Genomic DNA, 15,485 nt, shown 5'->3' on the forward strand with positions numbered 1-15,485 from the left:
CTACAAAAACCATACAAACATATAAGTGCAGAGCACTCAGAGAGTCACACAAATATCTCAACCGATTTTAAACAATCCACAAGAAAAATTCAAGAGTTGATTAAAACCTCATCGTGGGCCTGAGACAAGTAGAAGGGCTCAAGCAGGAACCAAAAAGATAACAAGGCTGGTGCCAGGCGGGTCTTCCTGAGGAGCTCACTGGACAGCTGGGGAGCCACCCCGAGAAGGCTTCTGCCCCTGTTGCCACCTGCCACGCCTCCATCCGAGGAACTATCTGGAGGGGGACTCAGATTGTGATTGCACTGTTTCTCTACTTATTCCCCACTGCTGCTATTAACTGCCCAGGGGAAAGCATAACAAGGCACCCTCCACTTTTCTGCATTAGGCAGCTACCTACTGTATCCACAACTGATTTCCCACAGAATTTAGTCCCTGAGCGCTATAGAAAGAGCTTTATTCCTGTCCTGATTTTCCGCTATATATGCCCTAGGTGGCGCTTTGCGGTGGCAGAGTAGTGCAATTACACAAGTGGGAAAATACTTTTCAAAAATAATACCCTCTTTTCCTTGTTTGAGGAAACCCCAGGAAGATGCTCTTACAAGACAGGAATGAAACTGGGGGACCTCATCTAAAGAGCTGACAAACACCACAGGTACAGAGACGCGTAGCACAACTGGATGATGAGTATCTGAGTAGCTTTTCTTTTCCTTCCCAGGTAAGCTGATTCAGGTGGGAAGTGATTCAGGTTGCAATCTTATCGACACCTACCTGGCAGTAAACACTACTGAACTCCAGGGGATTTTCTTCCAAATAGACACATATATGATTGATCAATTAAGCCAGGAAAATAGAACTAGGGGAAAGGAACCTCCAGACCTGTAGCCCTAATCCAAATCTCACCCCTTTGTGATTTGCTTTCAGCAAAATCACAGGTCTCCTGCACCAGGCATAATTTAGCCCTGAGTAGCTCATTCTGAACTTTATTGCTTCTACAGAGCCGAAGTTGCATTTGGCCCTGGATAAAAACAGTTTGTCAGATAAGGTTAAGAAGAGGGACAGACTTGTGCCTAAGGAACCAATCTAAATCCTCTCCTCAAAGAGCTACACTGGGTCACTCAATATGCTCCTTCAGTATTAAATCAGACAGTAAAAGATAACAGCAAGGAGCCTCCCTGCAAAGGAGGAAATTAGGAGCTCAGGAGTCGAGAAATCCATCACCGCGCGCTCACTCAGGCTGCCGGGGTGGAAATCACAGCTCTGCCAATGTGCTCACTGTTTGTGCCTCCGCTGAGCGGGAAGGGTGGGGGGCAGCATCCTAGCTAAACTCTCCGGGCTGGGAAGCGTCATCAAGGCAAAGCCGCTTTTCTTCCTACAGGGAACAAAAGCCCTCTCAAGGTGGTGTTGCAGAGGTGGAAAACAGAGATACCTCCTTCCATGCACACGTCTCACAAATCACTGCAGAACTAATGGGATCTGGCAGCAATAAGCTGATCCTTCAGAGATGTTTGTTCCAAGGGGATGGAAGGCAGCTGATGGCATTCTGTTCCATCAGCACCATCGCTCGATGCTCAAGGCATGCACATAAGCCATTTCTGGTATATTTAGGCCCAATTTCTATGCTCCTTTAAGTATAACTGATGCTGGTTAAAACACACACGCCAGGCTGCCCGCTTCTCGGGGCTCTGTGAGGTTTGTCCCCGTCTTGGGGCACCCTGTCACGTTGGTGGCGTGAGCCAGCAGGAGCTGTGCAAGCTCTGCTCACCTGGAAAGAGGCTCACACTTTGTGAGTCCCCCGAGTCAATACTCACAAAGGCCGAAGGGTATTCCAAGGAAACACTCACAAAGCACTCCTTTCCCCTCAAAACGCGTGAAAGGGGAATGGCGGTAGGCACTCCCGATCTCCAGTGGGACATCTTTCTCTGGCTGGGGAGCAAGCTTAGCTGAAATTGAGCCGGATGGTTTTCCCTGTGAAGATCTGAAGAACAGTCTCCTCTCGTATGCAATAGCCCAGACCCTAATACTATCTTTAGAGAACCTCCTCCTGATGCCAAGTGAAGTGAGGTGGGTGGCTACTAAGACGGTCTTTTGGCACTTGAGAGATGCCCTCCTCACAGAGGCTTGCCGGGCGCCTACATTATGCAGTGCCAGGTGGTGGCTCCCCACCCACCCCACACACATACCGGCTGTTTTTAAGCCTTTGCTAGTCTGTCTTTTCAATTGCACACTGCTGCTGGCGGTTACTCCAGATTGGTTTTGCTTCCCGCTGTTCTATACTGTGCTTTTGTTCCATTATACCTTAGGAGTTTGACTCCTGTGTTGAACTTCCCATAAAGTTGTGGCTATCTGTGTGTGGGATCCAGAGATGCAACAAACACACTAGTCTGTACTCCCAGCCTGGCACTAGGTGGGGGAAAATGTTGCAGGGAGAAAGCACCGAACCTCCTCTGCTCTTCTTTCCACCTTCCTCAAGGTATGTTTGTGTGGAGGCTTAAGACAGGGAAGAAAGAGACACCAGGTTGACCATGACACCTGCCTTTGAGTGAGCAGGAGACAAGTCAAACCAGCTCTGCAGCTGACCAGACAATGATGCCATAATAAAACCCGGAAACAAAGAGTCTCCCCTGGGTGCGAATCGAAAGTTGATTCTTATATTATGGACAGCCTGTGGCAGCTCTTGCAAGCTTGCAGAGTTTCACCAAAGCTCGGTTCACATGCACTTTTCCTTTTTTGTCCAAAGGGGAAAAGAGCACATTTTCCAACTTTCCATGTGCATGTTTCAAAGGTGCATACTTCCCCACTGACTACAGCTTGTTAACACACATTACAAAGTGCATATTTTTATTTACGCAACCCCCCCCCCCACAATATTTCCAACGCAATCACAAGTCTGGGAATGTACGAGCTTTCTCCTGAAAGGGGATTAGGGGTTACAAAGGAAGATTCTCTAATTCTTTAAGAACTGAAAGGGATTCTGCATCTATCCCCACGTGGAACACCTGCAGTCTTTGCAACATTTGGAAGGGTTGGTGCATGGGCGAGGTGGAGAGTTTTGCACGTCCAGGTAGGCCAGGGCCAAAGATGCTCAACAGTGATGTAGAAATTAGACTCAAGACAGAACACAGAGGTTGGGCGGGCTCATTCACGGTGCTGGTGCTGGGAAACGAAGGAAGAGGGTAGAAGAAGACGGAACACCACTGAGTAATGTGCAGGTGGCTCGGATGACTGAGACGTGAAAGCTGGGAAAGTAAAAAAGACGTCCCACTGCATACAAACAAGGGAGGGCACCGTCCCTTCGCCAGCTGGGATTGTGCAGAGTGAATAAAATCAGAGGGCAGGGCAACTCTTGAAGCACTGGCTGGCCAAGTCAGAGAACACACACACACACACACATGGGTCTGCAATGGACAGATACTATATCCTTCCCTCCCTAGCAATGACCGCATGGGGCCCGAACCCCTTCTTCAGAATCAGCTTGCACTGTGCAGTGTTGTAAAAGAGGAGAGTTTTGGTTGGTGCGTGGTATATCATATGCTTCCCATTGTGGAGCCAGTCCAGGGCATCACTTTTCTCAAAAGGCCAGAACAGGAGCGGTGCTTTTTCAAGGACTGTGACCAGAACATCAAGACCAGCTCGGCTATATGTGGACAAGAGGGGGCTGCAAGAAAAGGGTTCAGTGTAGGTCCCCCCTGCTCCACATGCAGCCGACCATCACGCCTGAGCTCCAGTTCCATCAACACACAGATGTTCTATAAAAGCAATATCCACAGGTCACATACCACCTGAACAGAATGAATGCTCCTTGCATGTTCTAAGAGAAAATTTTAAGCATCTTGTTCCCCAGCCTTCATACACAATAACTCCAGGTGTGAGGGAAGATGAGCTGCCTTTTAGATCAACGGACCTCAGCTCCTGGCTTACTAGCAGTGGTAAGCAGCTGGGGGCTGCCATTTTGATTTCCCACAAATCTCTGGGGCACCACATGGAGTGGCCTTTTGAATTGCCAAGGAAGAAGACACAGCATCATCCAAAAAGCAAACCACACAGGAAGCTGATCTGGACACAACTGACATCTACTAATGTATATGTGACAATGCAGTTTTAGAAATAACATTCAAATAGAAATGTAGTGCCTCTCACCAAACTGTGGGATTCTTTGCCCAGGAAGCACTTGTGCTTTGCCCATGGTCCAGATCGTCTTCTTGATGGTTCTTTAACTTCAAAGAGAACTTGGACTGGACAGTCCTTCAAGAGGAGGGCTCTCCTCTGTAAAAGGAGGCGCATGGTCGTGCTAGTGCTGGGGCGAATTTAAAAGGCAGTTCCCAGGGCCAGTCGCTTGGCCAGCTGGGCACAGTGGCTGTCAGGTGTGTGGTGGAATCTGGCAGCCGTCCAACCGCGCTAGGTACCAATGTGTTCAAAATCAGCCACGTGGGGCTGTAGATAAGCCAGTGGCTTAAATTGATTCAGGATGTCCCGATCACAAACCTCCCAAGATGCTTCCATTTTGGCTCTACGAAAATCCTGAAGGGTCTGTTCTGAGAAAGAACAACAAATTTGGAACAGACATTTGGAAGACTGAAGTGCCAGAATTTTAGAAATGGAGGCTGCTGCTGGTGGATGGCCTTGCCCTCTGCAATCTAATTCTGCCATGGCTGATCTCCAGATCTTGCAATGCGCTTGCAGACGTGTGTAATGTGCACTCTTAAAAAAGCACGCACATAATGGTTTCCAGAGTGCTGCGATTTGTGGAAGTGTATGCATAGGCACACAGTTCGTACAAGCATATGCAAAGAGCTTCAGTTTTTGGGCAATGTAGAAATGAAAGAATGATACTATCAAATCTGCTTGGTCTGTGCACTAGATGAAAGGAGATTTGTTAACTTCACATCTCATTTCAATAGCTATCTCTGGATATTTAACGAATTTCATGCTAAAGTGTTCCAAGATGGTGGACATAATATTTTATATTTTATATTTATTTTATATTGTTATTTTTGTATTTTATTGTATTTTACTGTGTTGTAAGCCGCCCCGAGGCTTTGGCAAGGGGCGGCATAGAAATGTTCTAATAAATAAATAAAATAAATGATGGCACTGCAGATGCAAATTGGCAAATGTGTTAAAATAGTGCGGATTACTAATGCAGATTGTACGTACAGAGTTCCCACATAAATCATCTTGCACAGTGTTGCCAGTAAAGATAATTTAGAATTAAAATGGTATAATGCCTGTCTTTGTACAAAACACCTCAAAGTAGGTTTGTTTAGACAGTAGCACATAAATCATTCTAAATAAATATATATATTTTCAAACACGTAGGAAATGTTACACCAATGCAGCCATGCATGTCTGCAAGTGTCAGAAACACTGGGGGAAGTTGTCACAGGAATTAGTGTCCACTGTGAAATATTTGCATGACGGTGTTCTTCATTGCTCAACATGTTGTACATTTATAGAGATTACTGATTTTTTTATAAAACAAGCAACATTACGAAACTCATATGACAGATGAGGCCAAGCAAGGAGAGAAGTTGGAGGTAGGATCTGAATCTGTCACTTCCCCTCACACGCTTTTCTTCTGTTGTTTCAAGAATATTTCTTTACTAGGATTTCAAGTCGCTTTGACTAAGGTGACAATCAGGTTTGGTAGGATGGGGACGGGGGGGGGGGCGGGTGACCACTTTCTCCTATAGGAACACCACATTTAAATCCACTTTGAAAAGCCCTCCTGGAGATGCACCCCGCACCAAGCAAACCGTGTCCAGGAAGAGGGCCTTCTCAGCTGTGGCTCCCCATTTTTGGAGCACGACCTGAAGGCAGCTACAAAAGGCACCAAGACTCCATTGGTCTGAGAAACGACGGAGTGGCGGCTAGTTCAAGCCTCAGCAAGGCATATGAAGCGTTAAAATCTTGGCCCATCGGTCTACACTGATGGACTGTGACTTTTCAGGATCTGAGAGAGAGGTCCTTCCCAGTCTTACTTGGTGATGCTGGTGAAAGTGGATCTCCTGCAAGCAAGATGGATATTCTACCACTGTGCTGTTGGAGTCGTGGAATTAAGTGATCTAAAAATAGCAATTCTGAAGAATAAGGCCACAAATTGGGGGAGCAGGGGCATAATTCCTGATCTTGGAGGAGCTGCTGGTGACACTGGCGTGCCTCGATATTGTCGTCCCCCCCCCCCCCGTCCCTCTTGAAGACGAAGTGATCAGGCAACACACAAAACTGATTAGCATTCCAGTGCCCCCTTTGCTATCTTGGCCCCTATCAGGAATGTGACAAACAAATACCAGTGAGCTCCCCATTACAACTGGGGCTCCAGGGAAAGCCACAAGAGAACCCAAACGGCTGGAGGGATTCTCTCTCCCTTGGCTGGAGGGCTTGTATTCCCCTCTCCCTCACCAGCCACTGGGAAATTCTAGTGGCCATTCACAAAATGGGCTTCATAATCCATTTGTGCATGAATATTACAGGGGAAATTGAAAAGGAAGCAGCAGCAGCAGCAATTAACTTTGAGGAACAGGCAGTAAAGCATGTTCCAGATTTGCCCTGTCAAATGCTGCAGAACAGAACTTAGAAGTAGGCTGATTAGCCTCCCTTTTTAAGAATTCCTTTCTTGCTGAGAGACGCTACCAGAAACAAGTGGCATGGCACAGACTCCAATCTCGTGCCTTGTCGCTGTCTATTTTTAATATATTGCATTGAAACAGAATTAAGCACGAGGAGCACAAGAGTTGGGCGCTACCATAAACAGCCGAGGGCCATAACCAAGTAGAATTCTGCATTATGTACTATTGTATTTCAATGTATTTTATCATGTTGTAAGCCGCCCCGAGGTTTCGGCAAGGGGCGGCATAGAAATGTTATAATAATAATAATAATAATAATAATAATAATAATAATAATAATAATAATGTCACCCAGAACTATTACGCCTTTGCAATCATGATCTGGGGTGCAGGGAAAGCTGGACAGTGAAGAGACCTAGCAGGAAGAAAACTGGTGCATTTGAAACATGGCGCTGGAGGAGACTTTGCAAAAACCCTGGACCGACAGAAAGTTAAGCGAGTGGGTCCTGCATCACATCAAGCCAGAGTTTCCCAGGGGCAAAATCGAGAAAACGGGCTGTTATACAGTGGACACATCCTGGAGAAGACAAGCATGCTAGGGAAAGTCCAAGGCAGAAGATGAAAGGGAAGGCCAGATAGGAGATGGGTTGACTCCACCAAGGAGGCCACAGCCTTGAACTTGGAAGAGCTGAATGGAGCTGTCAAGGACAGGAAATTTTGGAGGGCTTGGATTCATGCCATCATCAAAGGTCAAAGAACACCTTCACCTGAAAGATTCAGGTAGCGGGGAATGGAAAGGATCCTGCTCTGTCTGGTGCTCCTGGAGAGCCAGTACTAGCCAAGAACAGGTTATACTGGGCTAGATGGAGAGTCTAGAGATAGACTATAGATAGAGAATCTATCTATACCGATTGGCTTCTGACAACACGAAATCATTGAAATGTGGGTTTCATTGTCTCCATTTCAAAACAAAATAATGTTGCAGAATAAGGCAGGGGGATATTTAGTGGGTTTTGCGGGGTGTGAGGGACAATTTGAACATGCTTTGGGGAAAGCTTATGTGTAAAAGTAAGCACACCATTTCATCTTTAATGCACACACAAATCCCAGATGCTTACAATTTGCCTCCTCCTGAGCATTAAAACAATCATGGGTGGGGAAATTTTTCCTCCAGCTCCTGAAACAGGAGATTCATGAAGGAATTCCTGGGCCCTCAATGCTCTACAGGTGATCACCTTGCACCTGCCCAAGGCTCCTGTCCATGTGACAAAACAGTTACCTGCTTTTGTTCTGTATTCACAGTATGTTGCTTTTTTCCATTCTTACAGCCCACGGGGATAAAGCAAAAATCTATGTCAAGAACTTCAGACAGGACACCATGTGAAATGCAAAAAACCTCCATCACCATCATTTATGGAAGACTGGTCGATGCAAAGGCCGACTGAACATTGCAGACATGGGCTTGTTGGTTGAGACAAGGAATCACTTGGACCATTTCTCCATTTCTTGTTTAAATGCCAGCTCTCCTCCAAGGAGACCAAGCAAGTGCACACGACACTCCTCTCCAGAGTTAGTGACTGCACCAAGGTTGCCCGAGAAGCTTCATGGCTGAGTGAGGACTAGAACCCGAGTCCCCATGCAGAGCTTGCAAGCACGCTGCAAAACTTCTACATAGCAGCTCTTTTGACTCCCACGGCAGAGGTAGGCAGTTGTTTTGGACTACAACCCTCATCAGCCCCAGCCAGCATGGCCAATGGTCAAGGATGAAAGGGGTTGTCGTCCAAGGCGTCTGGAGGGCACCAGCTTGCCTGGCTTGATAAGGAACTCACCAAGTGTGGATTCTTACACAGCGAGACTGGCTGAAACCTGCAGAAAGGATCCGCAAGCTTGGGAAAACCCAGTGTTTGCACAGGAGTTCAACAAAGCCCTTGTGGCTCAGAACCCCCCAGATCAGCTCAGCGAGGGTCGCACACTCTGTGGGTAATGAAATACTAGCCATTGGGGTGGAGAGAGAAAGACGGATTGGAGAATCTGGGGAAGGGCACAGCCAGCCAGCTGGCTGTGGCCCCAAACAGAAGCATGCCGTGCCGCAACGCTGATTTGGCAGGGCCCACTCATTGAGCTCTAAATCCCCCACATCCTCACACGCCCACCCAGTCATCCCGGCCTGCGTCTGTAACCCAAGAGGAGCATGATCGGCTTGCCGCTGTACCTGGCGGAGGCCTGCATGGTGACATCACTTCCAGGCCACTGGCCTCACTCAGGGGAGGCCTTTGAGTCATCAGATATTAATAATACCAGCTGGCAGCCTCTGGGTCTCCTTTCATTTCCTGATGCGAGAGCTTTCCTTCATCGATCGGGCTGCTGCGTCAGGCCAGGCTGGGAATGCAGAGGAACGACGGGGGTTAACCTCTGCCTCCACCGCTCGCTCCCCGGAAATGTATTTACAAATTAAAGACATAAAACCCTGGCGAGATTCATCTCCCACCTATGGGGGTGTGTGCGCGTGTGTGCGCCCCATCTGCATGTTTAGTTTCAGCTTGCTGCAAGATACGCATACCTAGACATATAATACGCCGTTACAAATATGTCTCATGCACATTAAACGTGGCGGGTTGCAGCTGGATGTTTTTCAAGGGTTGTTTTCTTGCTTTCAGGAGACTTTTTGTTCAGGAAAGACAGATGACACGTGCAGAAATAGCATCTCACTGTCTATCACCTCAAGAAGGAAAGAGTAAAAATCCTTTGCATCTGGCATAGAATTGTTCTCACTTAACCCTTCTGTTTAAATAAATAAATAAAAAGCGAGTGATTACAAAGGCACGATTTCAGAAGGATAGTGTGGGGGATTTTGGTTTGCTTTGTTTTCTTGCTTTGCTTTTGCGGGGAGGGGGGCGTCGGCATGTTGAAGCCTTCCAGTTCAGCAAGGTTTCCACTTTTAAAAGGAGATGAGCGATCCTATGCCTGATCCCCTGAAGAGCAGCTGCCACCCAAGTGGGCAGTACTGGGCTAGATGGCTGGATGCCCTGCCCTTCCTGTTTTCCATTCAGCACATGCTCTTGCTCTCCCTGTTTACGAGAGGCCCTCCTTCCATCTGCCCACGGCAGACTCCACCAACCTGGTTTCCTTCAGGGAGGCTGATACAGCTACACATTTGCAGGCACAGGCTGGGGAAGTCTAGCCTATGTGCTAATTTAATAAGAGTAAATAGCATGTTTCACCCCTTGTTTATTCAACATCACAGTAAATATGGTCTCATTGGGCTGGTGAGCTGAGATACGTCCAGCTCTTGGCCACAGAACTCAACCCTAATTTCCACTTCTCCTTGTACTTTTAGCTCAGAGTGAACAGCCTCACCTCCCGCAAAGTTTCGTGACCACATTACTTAGCACTTGGCCTCTAGCCATGGAAAACACAACACTGCCAATGTCAGTAGTGGAAACAAGCCTAAGGCTAAACCTGGATGCACTGAAGTCACCCTCCCCCAAAGTCCTTTCTGTTGCCACAGGGGATGGTAGGGGCCATACAGGCCATCAAGTTGAACCCCTGACAGATGGCCTTTTGGTCTCTGAATGCACCCAGTGATGGAGAACCCACACCTTCTCTGGAAGGGCGCTTCCATTTTCTAACTGCTCTGATGCTTAGCAAGTTTTTCCTGATATCCAACCGAAATCTGCCTTCCTGTTATTGCAAGTCCTGCTGCCTGGAGCGATAGAAGGAAAGATTGCAGCGTTATGCTTTAGATACTTGAGAAGGGCTAACAAGTCTCCCTTTAGTTCACTCTTCTCAAGGCTAAACATACCCGGTTCCTTCAATCCTTTCTTGGACAACTTAGCTTCTAATCCCCTGATCATCTCAGTTGCCCTTCTCGGACTGCATTCCCATTTATCTAAATCCCTTTAACAATGCGGTGCCCAGAACTGAACATGGTATTTGAGATGAGGTCTGACCCATGTGCACCAGAGTGGAACTATTCTTCCTAACTTAGAAGTGTGGGGCTCTTGAAACCTTTTGTAATAGCATCGCTGAGCACCAGGCAGCTGTTGACTAACAGCCAGCAACTCTTGCCATCTGGGCAACGTGCCAGAGCAAACAGGAAGCTTCCAGAGCCCTCCCCACTGAGAAAAGCCCATGGCCATCCTGGGGAATGGGCCACAGTCACTTGGGAAGCGCAAGAAAACGTGGTACCTTACCATACCTGGCAGCTCCACCCAGAATCCCCGGTGGTTACTGGTTCTGGCAACTCCCGATATGTAACCTCTACAGCTAAAGGAAGAACGTCCAATCTAAAAGAGCTCTACTCACCAAAGAAGTTGGGTAGACAGTGTCTGAACTTCAGCCATGTCTGTAAACTAGGGTTACACAACTGGCCCCTCCCAGTAATTTTCGTCTGTTCATATAGACATATATACACTTAATGCTAGTATTACGGGGGCAGAAAATTATTACCTTGCTAAACAAGCATATTGCATTCCAAGTGTTTGCTGCCATTTTCTTGCAATAATAACATGCTGTCAAAAGCAAGCTGTTCTGGGCAGGGAGCAGATGTTTGACCACTGCAAGGATGGATAAGTGCCCAGGATTGATCAACAGGCTGATCATCAACAACAACCACATTAAAAGCAGCCCTTGTGTTTTAATGTATAGCTATTTCCAATAAGATAGCTGCATTTAATAAGCAAAGCTATTAAGCCAATGGATCAAGCTAAATGGACATGGAAAGGCCTCGACCTCGTACAATGCTCTATTCCAGATGAGGAGGAGCCAGGCCCATTTTGTTATCCCCGGAGCCTCTAGAAATGAAATTGCAGTGTGGGGACAACTGCATGTCCCCCAGGGTTGGCACATGCATGAGCACCAATGCATGCTCAGGAACACCTGTGCAACACGGGCACCTGGGCTATTCCCACACTGCAGCTGTTGGGGAATATTTGAAGTGCTAATATCCTGCTATAGGACTCTTACATTTCCCTCCCCACAATCCTGTCCCAGTAACTGAAGGAACACACGGTTCTGAGGCTTTTCAATGGGTGGAAGCCAAGCGGTTGGAGGAGTGTGCGCAGCTTTCGGAAGGCAACACTCAAGCCTTTAGCAATGTGAGCTGTTGCAGGAGAAATCCACAATAGACTCAAATGAATGGCGACTAGGGCTCCAATCCATGGAGTGCACAGAGAATTCGGCTTTTTCCTGAGTTACCTGGATTCTGCAGGCATGCACATTTTTTTGAAATTCCATAATTTTGCACAAATGTAGACATAGAAAAATAGAAAAAGAAAGCTGACTGTTAACGCATATTTCCCCATGGGCTAATGTGTGAAAATGCAAACGTTTCGGAGATTTGGCTATTTCGGGAGAATCCTTACATTACTGGGAATTTGCCTATGCACAAATCCAGGTCTGTGAAGGAACAGACAATGGAACTAAAGCTGCCGGATGATCTGTAAAGCGCAGAAAACGTGGACGGTTTTACAATACCTCTATACCTGCTTAAGAATGCACAATAGCAGGAGGAGGGATTGGGCAACAAACCTTGGCATGAAAACTGGGCCATTACAGGCACGTTCCCTTTTGCTCCCTGACGCGCAGCAGTGGGAGCGGGAGCAACGGGACGGTTCTTCCAGGCCTGTTGTTTGACAATATGCAGGTGCAAGAACAGCACAAGCCAGCAAAGAGGAAGACTCCGTTCCAAAGCAGCTGGACAGTGCCTGGGGTCCGCCTTGCTGAACTTCTGTAGAAGCCCCTCAAATCTTGTACATATGTAACAGCAAAAAGCTAGAGACGGGTAAGTCCAGGAGCCTAGGTCGGGGTTTGAGTGTCAAGGTGTTAGGCTGCGTTTGGGGCTTTCTAAAAACCAGTCTTAAGTATGAGAAAGGCTGGGCAAATGAGAGGTTTAGTGAAAATGAGGAAGGAAGAGGATGGGCGGAAAGTCTTGGGCGAGAGAACTTTGTAAGATTATCCAGGGCGCAGAGACAACCGAAGTGCGTTCTGCCCTGTCTGAGCACAGCAGGACCGACTGGCCAGAAATTAAGGACAAGCAAAAGGAAGAACGTGAGAAAAGCCATTCCAGGTTGGATCAAGAGTCCATCTAGTCCAGCATTCTGGCCCGCCAGCTGGTCATCACAACCAAATGCATACAACAAAGACGGCACCTAAAAACAATGTTGAACCGTCATCAAGGAAAAAATCCAGACCTGATTAAACACCTCATCCTATGCTGCCAAATACCTGTGAGGAGGAGGCGGCCTTAACTGGTGCTGAAAAGATACACTTTTGGTGCCAGATGTACTTCAGTGGGGAGAATTGGGGGGCCTCTGTCAAGAAGCCCCCCTCCTTTACTGCCATCTTCTGAGCCTAGAAAATGTATCATACGGGTCGCTTGATGCTAGGAGAGGCACTCCATCAGATATCGGCGTCCTGAACTGGGTAAGGCATTTTAAACTGACACCAGCACCTTGCAAGTCCTTTCCACCCTTGGCATCGGATCTCTTTCTCCCCCAGTTGGGAATTGTCAGAGAGCTTCTGCACACGAGGCAGAGCTGAACTGCAGCACCGACTGTGCCCATTCCAGCTTTTTAATCTCCCAGCCTTCTACTATCATCCTTGCTCGACTCCAACATGCTCTTTCTCCCATTAAAGAAGCACGTTACTTCCAAGTACACCGTCTTCTGCAGTCTCCTTGCCCTCCGCAATGAGTTTGAAGAGTTCCTATGAATTTCTCTGCTAGCAAGAAAATCAACTAATAATAATAATAATAATAATAATAATAATAATAATAATAATAATAATAATCCAAATGTGAAAGCAGCTTAATTTTAAGATTGAAAGAGGAAAACTTTTTAAATGGATCATTAAACCCTCTAGCCTGTGATCCTTCAAGAGGGGTTTTTGCTGCAGGCGATCAGGTTGAAGTACTCCAAAAATACATGTATTTATTAGGCAATATACTTGAAATTTGAGGGAAGCACAGCAGGTCCTGACTCACCAGAAATGAAGGAAGGCAAAGGGGTGGCTTGATTGCACATTTCCAGCTCAAACACCTTCTTTCACACTATGCTTCGTGTTTTTATGATTCCACTCGAGAGAAAAGACAAGGATGGCCTCTCATTTCATCAGTAAAGAACTCCAGCAAGAGTACAAGCCCTACTTAGAATGTTCTCCGTATGATGGTGGTGTCAGGCAGTGTGGTGCAGTGGTGAGAACGTTGGACCGGCACTCACGAGATCTGGGTTCTCGTCCCCACTTGGCCATGAAGTTCACCGGGTGACTTTCGACCAGTCCCTCTCAGCCTAAACCATCTCACACAGTTGTTGTTGTTGTTGTTGTGAGGATGAAATGGGGAGAGGGAGAAACGTGAAAGGAGTCTTGGCTTCCTTTCAAGAGACAAAGAGGGCGTGTATTGATGGAAGATGCTGCTGGTGGTGACCACACAACCATCTAGGGAGAGACCATAGCTCAGGGTAAAGCAAATCGGGCGGGCAAAATCTCTCAGGGTCAGTTGCAGCCTTCTTCACACAGGGCTGCAGAAAAGTCCCTTGTTTGAAACCCCGGAAAGCCACTGATGAGCAGCATAAACCAGTGGGAGATCATCTGGCAGATCCCTAAATTCCTTGCATTCGGGGCCCTGACCGAATTGCTGAACAAACGCGGCAGGAGGCATCCTCCCCCTTCCATTCTGAGCAAGGCTGCTAAAATCGCTAATTAGGAATGGCTCAGGTGAAGATTTTACTTCTGTACAGAGGTTATCGCAGGAAGTAACGGATAAATCCACTCTACACCTCTCATTCCCTCCATCTCCCCACCACTGCTTGGTTTTGATGTTGGGTTTCTAGTTAAAAACAAAACAGGGCAAATTCCAAAAGCCCAAAGTCTTCCCACATGTGATATATATACAGAACAAGGTGGGCCAGAGGTCTGGTTTAGTATGAAGGCAGCTTCCTATGCAGAATCTCACATATTCAATCCAACACCTATGGTTAAAGCGAGTGCTGTTGAAAACAGATGGCCGAAGCCCTTCTCCACATCACCAGGTGGTTTCCACATCCCACACCCACCACTCACAAACTGCCTGTCACTTGATGATTTCCCTGCTTTTATGCAATTTCTTCCTTATTCCTCAAGTATTGAAATGACTCTCTGAGGACTTAACCACCAGCAGTAAGAACTTTCAGCAAAAACATGCTGGTAGGTTTTGTGTTTTAGCCCTTCCCCTTCTGACTTGGATCCTTAAGGTTCAGATGTTGCTATTCCTATACAGCCATATTTTACTGCTATAAGGAAAGGAAGAACCCATGTCCAAGCCCATTTAATTTGGGTTAAGGGATTATTCATTAGCAGGGCACCCCTTGGATAGATACAAATTTTCTCTCCCCACCTTCCCCTCCCTGCACAAGGTAATCTTGACAAAATAGCCCTGGTCTACTCATGGAAACACCCACGCTTCTTTCAGACCTTGGCTTTAAAGAAAAAGGAAATTTGGGAATGGGCTGCTGATATTTATAGGCACTGGACAAGCAGCATGAAGGGTCATCTGCCTTTGGGAACCCTGTGCCCCCAGTATGACATCAGCACATGCATTAAGGACTCTTTCTACTTGCTCAGCGAAGGCTTCTGGTGTTGTCTCTGGCCGAGGTTCTCTAACTGCAGCAAAGGACACTGATTGGCCATGCTGGCTGGGGAATCTGGGAGGTGTAGTCCAACACATCTCAAGGGCACCTTGAGAAGGCTGTTTCAGGCTGAGAAGGCCAAGAAATGCCTGACGAAAATCTTTAGATTGCAATTCCCCCCGTTACGCTTACACAAGCCTTGCCAATGTCACCGGTACCTGGCTGGAGTAATCCACCATGGGACGGGCCATGAAGAGGAAGTGGCAAAGCTGCTATGGCTTCCAGCTCATGTCACTCTAATATTTTCTCAATTATC

The 15,485-nt window shown here is 47.1% G+C and overlaps 1 protein-coding gene across 4 annotated transcripts in view; it reads right to left on the reverse strand.

Annotated features, from left to right (window-relative positions):
- Positions 1–15,485, reverse strand: part of ARVCF (ARVCF delta catenin family member) — a 195,269-nt gene that overhangs the window by 125,052 nt on the left and 54,732 nt on the right. The window contains exon 1 of one of the 4 annotated variants that reach the window (XM_044440630.1): positions 1,842–1,928. The exons of the other annotated variants lie outside the window; for them this stretch is intronic. Coding sequence (XP_044296565.1) covers positions 1,842–1,913 — 72 coding nt within the window. The 5' untranslated portion in view covers positions 1,914–1,928. Of the gene's footprint in view, positions 1–1,841; positions 1,929–15,485 lie in introns of those variants that run through there. 4 annotated transcript variants of the gene reach the window in all.

The sequence above is a fragment of the Varanus komodoensis genome, unplaced genomic scaffold (genome assembly GCF_004798865.1).
Source record: "Varanus komodoensis strain SLA01 unplaced genomic scaffold, ASM479886v1 scaffold38, whole genome shotgun sequence".
Lineage (NCBI taxonomy): Eukaryota > Metazoa > Chordata > Lepidosauria > Squamata > Varanidae > Varanus > Varanus komodoensis.